Here is a 12,453-nt window from a genome sequence, read left to right on the forward strand (position 1 = left end):
TAACAAAATGCACGTAAAACAAGCTTCCCTTTTGGTCCCAAATAATTTTCGCATTCCACTTAAAAACTAAAGTAAATTGCTAGAGATTTCTTAAAAAGTACTATTATTTCTCTTGTAATATATTAGACATCTATTAAATAGCAAATTAAATATATTAATTAATTTAATAAATAATCATCACAAAATTGTTTTTGTGCATTTTAAATAACTTATCCCACTAGTACCTGACCAGAAAAATAACATTAATCTAGATATATAAAAAAGCAAAACGATTAAATTATTTGATTAAATATAACTAATTAATAGAACTTTGAAATAGTCAATAAACTCGTCAAACAATAGAAATATAAAACTTTTTACTCAATTAGTAATACTTCGTTTCCACTGCAGGGAAACACACTAGCGCCATGATTGTCATAACTGTCAAATCCAATAAACGATTCACTTATTTTGTTAGCAATATTATGGAGCTAAAAAATCTCTATCTTCAAGGAATTCGATTTTAGAAACAATCTATCTAAACTAGTCCCTGTGACTTCTGGTCAAGTAAAATTCACTTACAATAAGCATAAACACTTCACTGGGGCGGTAATGTCCATACTGGGATTTCTTCCCGTTTTCTTTCTTTCTTCTTGTAGTAATGTCTATCTCTGAGTCTGACGTCATCTTGTCGTATCCTCTCGTCGTGTCTCCACTCATTTCGTTTTCTAGGGGATCCTTCTTTTCTGAATTTGGGAGAATGGTTTTCGTCGACAAACACTCTACTTTTGATAAATAATTCGTTGTTACCTGGGTCGCACATTTCGTGCGGTATATCGTCGTCGATGGGTCCGTCGTCGCTCAGTTCCGGTACGTCTTCTCGTAGGAACGTGAAGGCGTGTGGGTAGTACCCTTGGAGGACGTCCTCGTGTCTGTAGGGTTGCATCTGCAGCCACACGTGTGGAAGTAGGAGGGGGAATCGTCGTAACCAGTACGACACGAACCCGTCCGGCAGCTTGCCGAGACTTTCTCGGACTTCGATGTCTACTTCTCTGTAGTGATGTTTCTGTTAAAATAATTATTTTTTGTTAGAATAGTGATGTTTTAAAATGATTTTCCTTACATTATCTAACTTGTGACAAAGAAAACAAACTTTTTGTTCAGCGTTATTCTTGAGACAGAATCAGTTAGCCGCGCCGTAGATGAGGTTAGGGGTGAGATGGCGAGTTACCCAGTAAGCGCAACACGAAATACCGTATTCAATAAAGTCAGTGCCGTCGTTTCATAGTCCCACCCTCTCAATGCTCACAGACCGTATACGCCTACCACACAAGCACACTTGACGACGGTATAACTTGTACACTGAACACAAAGTGTGTAGATGGAAAACGGTAATACAGTCTAGTAGGTAGGCGTCTACTGGGTCTACAGTTAAGACCTGTGTGGTGGTGTAGTTACCTTGTTCCGTATGGCGCGCAGCAGATGCGCGGCGCGGTCCCCGCGGTAGGTGCGGCGCGCGCGCAGGTCGGCGGCCACGGCGCCGCACACGCGCGCGCGCCAGTCGCCGCGCACCACGCGCCGCGCGCCGCGCTCCAGCGCCGCCTCCGACCCGCCGCCGCCGCTCTCCACCTGGTCACTTACGTCCTGCACGACAACAACAGCTAATTCAATTAGATTCCTTTGTTAATCTCTACATTTGAACAGATTTTAAGAAGAACAGTTGTTTTGCGCATTTGACAATTCAATAACACTATCGCCACAACACTGAATACTAAAGTACTCATAACAACTGTAACCTATTCATTGTCCATATTCAACCAGGAAGAAATTAAAAGGGCATTATACAATAAATAGAAACAAAATTAAAGACCGCTTCAAACGAAGGGAAGTTGCTTGAATAAGAAACACAATTTTCCTACTATTAGCCGCTCACGATAGCAAACTATCACAAATTAGGAAGCTAATAACACAACAACACAATAAAGGGAGTATTTTTCTATCAATTGTTTACCTGTAGGAAGTTGAGTATGCTCTGCTTGCCCCAGAACATGGGGTACTTGAGCACAGTCTCGCACGGCGGCCGCGCGCCCGGCCGCGGCGATATCATCGCGCGGATCAGGATCTTTGTTACCAGCACCTCCTCGTCAGGCAATATTTTGCTGTTAGGAGTAATAAAACGTTTCATTAAGCCTCGTTCTTTCTTTTACTCTGGAGATAGAACATTTCATTTGATAGAATTCTTTCGTTACAATAGACATAAAACACTATTATTTATTATTATGTTACTTTTATATTACGGTAGCATGCACTAAGCATAAGTTAAATAGAAAGCTGTTACTTACTCAAGTTGTTCTAGGTTATATTCTCCTGTAAGTATGTTCGCCTGTCTCCGTAGCATGTCACCGAACGGATGTTGCCCTTTCGATAGCACGTAGTAGAATACACAGCCCAGAGAGAATATATCTACTGACGTCGTCTGGAACAATACAGAATGATATGAATGAATAATTAAATAGAAAGAAAAGTTATTCATGAATATCCATGTATCCAGGACTGCTATTGGTTGTTGCCTTACGGGCGAAATGGATTGAGATAGCACGAGTCATTTTCAACCTTAGCAAGAGGCATTAAAGTCTATATTTAATTGAAATTCGGCTTAAGTTAAATTTGGTTCGAATTCATGCGAAAAGACAAATGATCAAAGAAATAAATTTCATAGCAGAATTTCTTCCAGGTGAGCATGATTCAAACTTAATTGTTTCATTGGATTGTTCGACTCACGACCCAAGCAAAACTATTCGAGGAGGAAACCGTTGCATCTTATAAGAACCTGTTTTGTTCGTAGGTCACCAGTGACCTATTCAGATTCTAGAAAGTTAGTATAAAGTTAAATAAATTATTACTCACAGTTCTCTCCCCATTAACCATTTCGGGTGCGATCCATCCATCGGTGCCGGTCACTCCGGAACGTCTTGAGAAGCTCATCCTCCCGAGATTGAGCTTCTTGGACAAACCGAAGTCCGAGATCATGGCCCGGACTTCACCAGCGCCCGTCGGCATTGATAGCAGCACGTTGTGAGGTTTCACGTCTCTATGAACTGGTGACAAAGAAAATGGGTAAAGAGGGAGAAAATGACGTGTTTTAAGTCAAAGTGTCGTGACTTGTGGAGGCAGACACAGAAACTCTATTTAGGGGGTATTATTTGGGATCTAATATTGGTTTTTAGATGCACAAAATACAATGGATTTGTACGTTTACTGCTCATTTCAATTCACTGATAAAATAAAACTGTGTTATGTTGAGAATTTGATTCGGATAAACGTTTTCGTGACCACGTAACAAATCTGATCAAACGGCTATAGTTAGTACACAAGTTATTGTTGATTGCTAAACATGTAGCTACACGTATAGCAACAAACTCATGGGTCATTAACTTTTGAAATGCTCGATGATGCGGGCGATGTACCGGTTTTATTGTTATTTATAATTGGGTACTAGGTTCGCAATGAGCCGCGGGAAGGTTTGATGATTGAAATTGAACTATACTTCAAAAGTACAGTCAAACGAGGTGAATTGAAGAAGCATTGTTAAAAGATGAGTTACCTGTAACTACTTTTCAACTTGTCGCATTTTCGCTTTTCTTGTGGTTATAAGTTATTTAACAGTCAACTAATAACCATCAATATTTCCTCATTTGCTTTTAAAAGCTTACTTTTTAAACTATTACAAAGTTTGTCTCCATTCACCCCACCAGTATTTGATACGCGTATTTACTTCAATTGATCCATTTGACCCACGGACATTTTTGATAATCAAAGTGCTACTTGCAACAGTTAAAAACATTTTCACTTCAATTTCCCTTTCGTTGACACCGAGTCTCCAAAAAAATGGAAAAGGTTCGCAACATTTTTTTATACGACGAATTTCGTCTACAAAGTTGACAGTGCTTTACATGCCATATGTGAGTTAGTCTTACCTATATCCATAGAATGTAAGTGCGAGAGGCCCATAGTCGCCTGTCGAAGGACTTCCACCGCGTCTATAGCGCACTCGAAGTTTAGCTTCTTCTCAACGTAGTCTTGTAACGTCGCTGAACAAAGCTCTAATGCTATGTACCTGAAGAGAATAATCGTAAGTTTTATTTATGGAAATATATTTTGATGAGCGTTATTATTTATCAATCAAACAATAACTTTATTGCATGCCATAGTATATACAAGGCTAGTGGGTACTTTTTAACATAATAATATTATTTTCAGCTGATATTGTAATATACAGACTTGTAAGAACGCCTCAATGTTATCTAAGTCTACAAGCGATAGAAATATCAGAAATAAGGTAAGCACATTCACACGCTATAGCTAAAACAAGCCATTGACAACCTTAAATATACAACAGTAACAAACACACCTAAACTGTTTATCCCTCTCTGTGCAGTAATAGCGGACGACGTGCGCGTGCGCATCGGATTCTCTTAGCAGCGCCACCTCGCGGTCAGCGAACGTAAAGCATTCCGGCAACAAACGTTTCACTGCTACTGCACGCTTGTCGAATGTACCTCTGGAATGAGAAAGAAATACTCAATTATATTTAAGTATTTTACTATCTATTCATGTATTCGGTAAATAAAGTAAGGGAAATCGAAAATCGATTAAATCTCTCAAAGAAGTACTATTTTTTTATTCTGTGTTCTGAGTTAAATTAGTTACCAAAACTGCCTCGTCTCCCTTGCAATGAAATAAAATAGGTTTTTTTTTCACAAAGGACACTCTACGATAAAAAATCAACAGTATGACTTTGTGTGCAACTCACAATTTTAAAGCAATCTTATGACTTTGTACACACAATAACTCATAAGGTCGATTTTACCTCAACAGAAAAACAAACTCACCTATAAACAAAAGTGCCTTCACATCCCTTGCCAAGCACCTGATCAGTGTTGAATGTGATCCGGCCTATTCTGACCTCTCCGTTCCCGATCTCCATAAGTTGACCCGTCACCTCGCCGTTGGATGAGGTCGATGCGTTTGACGTACGAGAGCCACCTTGCGATAACTGTTGAAACTCGCGAGCCTGTAATATAGAATAGTGACGTCACTATTGTTTTAAGTGAATTTACGTGAATCTACAATTGAAATAGGGATTATATTACCATGGGAATATAAATCTTCAGTATTTATGTTCATGATCAATTGACCTACTTTTATTGGATTATAAAGCATTTATGAAAAAATGTAAGTGGCTGGCATAAGGTGTAAGCTAACGTTTTACTTTGCATTAGGAGGAAGAAGTTTATTGCAGTAAATAGAAAAAAATGTCTAAACTAGTTTTGACATTTTGAAAAAATATACAAATAACGGTCACATTGGTAATGTATTAACTAAAGGTCACAGTTAACACAATCATGTCACACAAAACAATAATATGCATTAAGAAAGTTACTTCTATCAGATTTGCGTTTAACCTTGTGACATAATCGGGACTTATCACTGATAACGCGGTCACTAAGCCGCTATAAACCAAGCTTCATGTGTTTTTAGTTTAATTTTTTAATCATCGCAATCGGTTTTACGATTGAGAAAGTTGATTGCGTAATACTTTATGATGTCCCAAGTTCTCATGAGATTAAAAAGTTATTATTTGAGAATGAAAAAGAGATAGATTACAGATGGGATTCGGAATCTTAATTCCTTTAAAACTAACCTTATGTTCTAATAAAAATATTATCGACCAAGATATTCAGTGCGCTGTATATCTTACACCAAGATTTGTATCTATACCTTATCAGTATGTCGGAATGAGTTCATTAATAGGCAATATTCTGTAATTTATAAAGTGGCTATAAAGCTAAACACACAGAAAACGTAACACTGCTCTAAATGACGACAACCGATCCCAACTGTACAAACATATTAAGGAAATTTGCATTTTCTCATGATCATGAATTTCAAACAGAATACAACATACGATGAAGTTTGTCAACATGTATTATGGAAACAATTTTCAATAAAAACAGATTCATTTTCATAGCAACTAATCTGTATAAAAGAAAATGACAGAAACGGTCGAGTACTTAAGTTAAAAATTTTCCTAGCATATTGAGTGCCACAGCTGAGCAAAGGCCTCTTAAATCCCACTGAATGCAGTGCTAAGTTAAGGCGCGCCTCCTTAAACCAACCTTAGCTCAACGTAAGATATTATTAGCCTAATATCAATATCAATATAAAATCCAAATATCAGAGTTAAAACTTTCGCAATGTTCAAACATTACCATGATAAGTAAGCATGATATTAACAGGGAACGTAAATCGGTAAGTCGATTGTAAATCGCATACAACTGTGATAAGAAAATAAATGCACACACATAAATATTAATCACGTTGGGAACGGCGTGTTGGCACCGACGCCGACGCAACGTGGCGTGGCGATAAGGATACACTGTAAAATTAAATTCTACAGTCAGCAAGAGAATTTGATTGACATAATCCGATCTGCGAGTGTCATTTTTTTAGTAACGTGTAGGTATTTGTGTTTAGACTTTTGAACCTTTGGTGTCAAGCCCATTTTGTATCATATCAGAACGCCCGCCAATTGATTTTGACGGTGTACAGTTGTTTTAAAGATATGATTGTGTCAGTCGATTTATGTTACTGACTGTACATGAATATAACATTTACCTGATAGCGTAGATACCAAAACATGGTGATGACGAGCCCGACTAATATAATTAGCGCGACCTTGAGAACTTGATTCTCCTGCTGATGGAACCACAAGTAAGCCTGCTTGTACCACAGGTCGGGCCTGAAGTTGAACCCTTCGAACAAATCTTCAGTTTGCACGGACACTGATATCGAATTCGACTTCAAATTAGTCTCGTTCTCAACGTCATTGTCAGCTTCTGAATGAACTTGTCCATTTATTAATTTAATCGCACTGTTCTGTGAGTTGTGTACGTTTAAAAAGTTTGAGTTTGGTAGTTGAGGCATCCATGTTGTGGTTAATTCGGGAACTTTGTAGTGCCCTAGCAAGAGATAGGGCGCTGACACGTGGAGGTTCAAATCTCTGAGTTTGTAGTGCACATTTTTGAATGGCTCGTAGTTCAGTGTGTCTGATTTGTCCTCGGCTTCTGTCGGGCCCTCCAGCAGCAGGGGTTGTGCGTGCCCAGTTGATATCGTTATTGTATTTTTATCTACCAACGAGGATAAGGCGTATAGACCATGGTTATGTTCACCGACGTATAATGTTGGGCTGAAAACAAAAGAATACGATATACTTTCTTACAACATAAAATCTGAGTTCTTAAAGAATTAAAAATTCTGATATAAATGATGGTGTTGTGTTCAGTGAACAGAGATACGCTCGGCCGTAATTACTAGTGACTCTACCGTCAGCAAAGCAATGTGGGCGTACCCGCAGAATATCAGTACAGGTTACGTAAATTGAAGCATTTCAATTGTCATAATTATTTACAGACATGTTATTTAGGTATATCAAAATTTTCGCCATAGGGCCTTCCTTCACAATGCCTAATTTAGGAAAGTGTACCTACACAATACATTTCCATCCGATAGTTTAAAAACACGTAAATTACATGGAATGTTCATTAAATTAGTCATGAAATTAGCAGTACGTTCTCGTCACACTACGATACGCGGCCTGGTAATCAAAACGTAAGCCTAACGTATCTATACAATAAGCATTTTTTGATAGATGCATACCAAGAAACTGATCAAGATTGACAAAAGATATCTTTTTGACTTCACTTTTCGACGAAAAAGACAAGGCGTCAACGATTACCAGTCGCTAAAGCCGGGCATTTCGGCTTAGAAGCCGGACTTCCTACTCATATGGGGGGGTTTTGTATACAGTGTTAATTTGGGTTTGTAAAATCAAGTTTTTTCTTATTATTGCCAAGATATTGTTAAATTTTAATGTCGGATAAATAAATTCGAATGTCCGAATACGTTAAAAAATACTTTAAAAATTCTTAAAAGAAGCCAAATAGTCACCAGACAATATAAATCTCAATGGGAGGACACAGGAATTTGGAGACAGAAGTTACCAGATATCGGGGTCTTGAGCATGCATGTACAAAGGGCCTATACCTGTAACTGCGTATATCATAAAGGACGGCATAATAATATAATGGTTCATCTTATCGCCCTACTATTGATAAGATACAGAGCTTACCTTATGTTATTTAACTTATAAAAAAAGATTTAATTTTAAGACAAAACAAATCATTGATAAACAATATCGTAAACACCAAAAATAAAGAGACTTCAAGAAATGAAACAACATAAACATAAGGAAATACGATCATTGATGGCTATCAACTAATAACACAAAATGTCTACGATTTTGAACTTTACTGAAAATACATAAAGTCTATATCCTTCATTTGAACAAATATACTACTATACTTTGATGAACTAATATCGTATAATCTCCGTTATACAAACTAGGTGCTTCGATCCATTGTGTTAATGAAATATGGAATAGTACTCAAATTATTTAAATACTTGGCAATTACATTTCCCAAAATGACGCCCCCAGTCATAAATGTTATCAATCACCAAAATAGAGCAACGCTTATAACAGTTTTAAATAGACAAAATAGAATTGCTTGGGAATGTAAATGACGGCAATAAGAAAACTACGCCAGACATTTTATTCTCTATTTGTTTGTGTGTTCCAGGTATATATGCTCAAAACTAAAGCTACCTTGCGTGTTTTGGGTGAGAGCAATTTTTTGTCTAGCCTTCTGTGAGTTCTAAGGCGTTCCCAAAAAATTCTACAGTTATCTATCCTGCTTATACCTTTAATAAAAGATAAGACATTCAAGAGAGTGTTTTAAAGAAATATGCATCTCATACGTCTAAAGGGGTCAACGTCTACACAACATTGCATATTTATAACTTCGAGTAAAAAGTTCATCCAAATTATTTTGAGGAAAGTGAAACAAACAAAACGCTTTCTTTCATGTTAAATCTAAATTAGTGCTGTGACTAAGCGCTCGATTTCCGCACATGCATATGCATTTGTTTCATACATTCAACATACGGCGTTAAAAACAAATCCTTTAAAATGTACGAGTATCATTATATTTCAGGCTCGTAAAAAACTGGAATTGCATTTTATTCACATCTGCTTAATAGTGGTCACTTTTCCGAACATTAAATAAAAAATGCATAAAATAACAATAAATTGTTATATAATAAATAATGAACTTGATGAGTCTTTACTATCATTTTATGAAGGTTAACATAATCGATAAAGAGAACACGACCACGAGTGACAAGTGTCACTAATCGTTATGTGCGGCACGCGATGAATTTAAACTATGGCGGTTTCTTTGAAGCTACTTGAAATAACCGTAATTACTGATACGAAGATATTCTTCAAATGTCGTTGTTGTTATTGGTTTTAAAAAGGGAATAAATTTACTTCAAAATATCATAGATCAAACGGGACCAATACTAATCAAAGACAAAGTCGAATTAAAGACCCCCTTTTAATTTAAGTTTAAAATACGATAACACTTTTAATTTGAATGAGTTTTAAATACGATTCAGTCAAAAAAATAATTTGAAATGAAGATTATTTTTATCATATTACTTTCTAAAAAAACTCATCACCTCCAAAGCCTAATTTTTATTTTTTATCAATATATAAACTCCACGTGTATCACATAGCTATAAGCATTCACATACTTTTATGCAGGACCCCTTATTTATCAACTGAATATAGCATTTACAACTATTCTCGACGCCCACAATTAAGATAACATGATTAGGTCCCCAGGGTACAAGAGTGGTACTACCGAGCGTGGTATAGATATGAATCCGGGAACATGTAGTGTAATTAACACATGGCTTATACAAGGTGGCGGGAAAGCCCGTGGGACGTTTTTAGGTATAGGTTTGTAGGTCTGTTCGTTGGCTCAGATTACAGAGACAAAAAGTCTGTCTATACATTGTGTATGCTGATAAATTAATAAAAGAGAGATAAGGAAAAACGATAGATAAAGTTAACTGTTTTTTTTATCTTATATGATTTTTGTCAGGCACATTCAAAATATTACATTTATAATTATGGTTGCACGGTTCTAAGTACCATTTTCATGGAGAAGAACTGTCACGAAACTCCTAAACGAATCAAGAAGTTAAAAATGATCAAGTATAAAAAAACCTAAAAGACCGAGTGTTGATATTGATAAAATTTCATCACATAACACTAAAACGGATTAAGATAAAAAGATAGACTTTTCTAGATAATTCATTCACGCCGTTCTCATGTTCTACTATTGAAAGATATCGCGAAAAAAATACTTACTACAACTCAATATTCGAATTCTTTATCCCCTGTCCATTGGTCAACGTCGTAGCATCTTCCATGATGTGATCCAAGGTGTCGTCTCCAATGGAATTGAAAGGGACAGAGATCAGTCCATCTCTGTCTAGTATGTAGGCGGCTACGACGGGCGTTTCGAAGTTGTGGGACCAGACCAAGTCTCCAGTCTTACGGTCAAAGGACATAACGCGGCCATTTGAGGTCGATGTGAAGTGGATTATACCTGGACAACATTACAAGGTTAATACGTTAGACAATCAGTTAAGCGATTAACTCCTTTTACGGCATGGAATTATGGCTATATTTTATAATATAGTGAACCAAGTGCAAGTTTTGACTGCTGCGTTAAGCGGGAAGAAGACAACAGTCAAAAGGACCTATTATTTAGTTTTGTTAAAATATAGGTTGGTTAATCTCATATAAAGTTAGTCAGCGTTTGATGAAAACAGATAGGATGGTCAGTATCTGAAACTGAAATATAACGGACGTACTTTCACTTACACAAGTTGTTTCTAGTACGTTGGTCAAGGTACAGTAAGTTTTCAGGTTTTCAGCATACTAACAAAAATCGTTAATAAATATTTGTGTGGGAAACGGAAGACCGAAAGCTATACGATAGCATTCTTTTTTAGCGTCGCAAAATCGATGTACACTTTATTTTAATCAATTGAAAAAAACACAATAGATTGTCCTATTTCCAATTATATTAAGCTCTATCTCGTCGCAATAAAACCTATTTTTAAATAATATAACTCACCATAATCATTTAGCATCTCTTTGCCCATAGCTAGAGAGGTGTAATCAAAGAATGTTACATTCCATTTGTGATTCTGGTTCTTAGAATCATGCATCAGTATATTGTACTCGGTCCTCGCTACGTAGATGCCTCTCTTTTTGTCTGGCGAACAAGTGTTGTCGTCAGAATTCTTGAAAATCTTCGATTTATCAAAACCTAGACAATGAAGATGAGAAAATTTGTTGGTAAGGAATCACTGCTTTAAAAAAACAAATGCCAGATGTCAACTACTTTAAAACAATCTGAACAAAATAACAGATTACGAGGTAGGTATACATATATGAGGCATGCTGTGACAGTGCTTAACCTTAATTAGAAGTTACAATTAGGTAATAGGGAAATACACATTATCTATATTGCCATTCTTAAACATAAATCCTGCCGTTTCCGTTAATTCTTCGCTAATCTATAAATTCCTTCCTAAAAGGAACTGTATAAAGTGCTTCTGTACATGCGTATATTTTATCATAACGTTATTTATTCTTTAAGAAAGCCGATTATTGCTCTGACAAAACAGTGTTCATAATAATATTAAATATTATGGGCTTAATAAAAATTAAATATACAACCTTTGTCTATTCATATCTATGTAAAATATTGGTATATGAACACAGAATATAGCGAAAAGATAGATACGACTAAACAGTTAAATGGTCACGCTTTACGTTGTTTATGATTACATGTCGATCGAATCATTCAGATTTAGTACGCAACTGTGATTTTAATAATAGAATCTAAAGCTTCATTTAGACGATGGGATGAATATCGTCGGTTTGCGTTACATTGCTACATTGCTGGATCACTTTTGACAACCGTAATTCAAGACCTCGCAATTTATTGCATTTTGCTCGATACCTAGTATCTCTTAATCCAAGTGAGTTAAGTCTCGCTAGACTAAGCATCATCATTTCATCGTTCACTTTTGTGAAAAAAATATCAATCAGTAAATGTATGCAGCGTCAACTCGATATCTATTAGTTTATTAGTTTTATGGCGGCAATAGTCACATACCCTGTGAAAATAATCTAGCTGTCGGAGTACCGTTTTAACCGATAGTGTACGGTACCGTAAAATTAGAAAATACGTCCTTGTAAAATATGATTGCTTATCAATTACATATAAGATAAAATCTTTCAACCTGACTTCAGCGGTTTGTTCCATGGCCACACTATAACACGAAACATACACGTCGATAACCATAAAGGCAATTATGTCGTTCCAATGTATAATGTGATTCGGCGGTAAAACTACGATTGTTTATGGCGGGACACATGTTGACTGTTTTATGTGCCTTCGAGACTACATATACGTGCATTTACGTACT

At 36.4% G+C, this 12,453-nt stretch overlaps 1 protein-coding gene across 1 annotated transcript; it reads right to left on the reverse strand.

The window, feature by feature from the left end:
• Positions 1-232: 232 nt before the first annotated feature.
• LOC113492025 (serine/threonine-protein kinase/endoribonuclease IRE1-like) lies at positions 233-11,356 on the reverse strand. Its single transcript, XM_026869300.1, has 11 exons — positions 11,091-11,356; positions 10,316-10,556; positions 6,658-7,228; positions 4,872-5,053; positions 4,391-4,540; positions 3,957-4,096; positions 2,887-3,077; positions 2,322-2,455; positions 1,991-2,138; positions 1,438-1,623; positions 233-1,045 (listed from the first exon to the last, which is right to left on the reverse strand). Exons 1-11 carry the CDS (start codon positions 11,182-11,184, stop codon positions 578-580), a joined length of 2,505 nt encoding a protein of 834 aa, XP_026725101.1. The 5' UTR covers positions 11,185-11,356; the 3' UTR covers positions 233-577.
• Positions 11,357-12,453: the final 1,097 nt, after the last annotated feature.

Source organism: Trichoplusia ni, chromosome 3 (assembly GCF_003590095.1).
Source record: "Trichoplusia ni isolate ovarian cell line Hi5 chromosome 3, tn1, whole genome shotgun sequence".
NCBI classification, from domain to species: Eukaryota; Metazoa; Arthropoda; class Insecta; order Lepidoptera; family Noctuidae; genus Trichoplusia; species Trichoplusia ni.

Excerpts from the sequence above, each read along its gene's own strand:
- LOC113492025 (XM_026869300.1), bottom strand. The coding sequence starts at position 11,184 with ATGCATGATTCTAAGAACCAGAATCACAAATGGAATGTAACATTCTTT. Across the intron at positions 4,541-4,871 it reads GAAGGCACTTTTGTTTATAG|AGGTACATTCGACAAGCGTG; the intron begins GTGAGTTTGTTT and ends TTCTCATTCCAG. Across the intron at positions 2,139-2,321 it reads TATAACCTAGAACAACTTGA|CAAAATATTGCCTGACGAGG; the intron begins GTAAGTAACAGC and ends TACTCCTAACAG.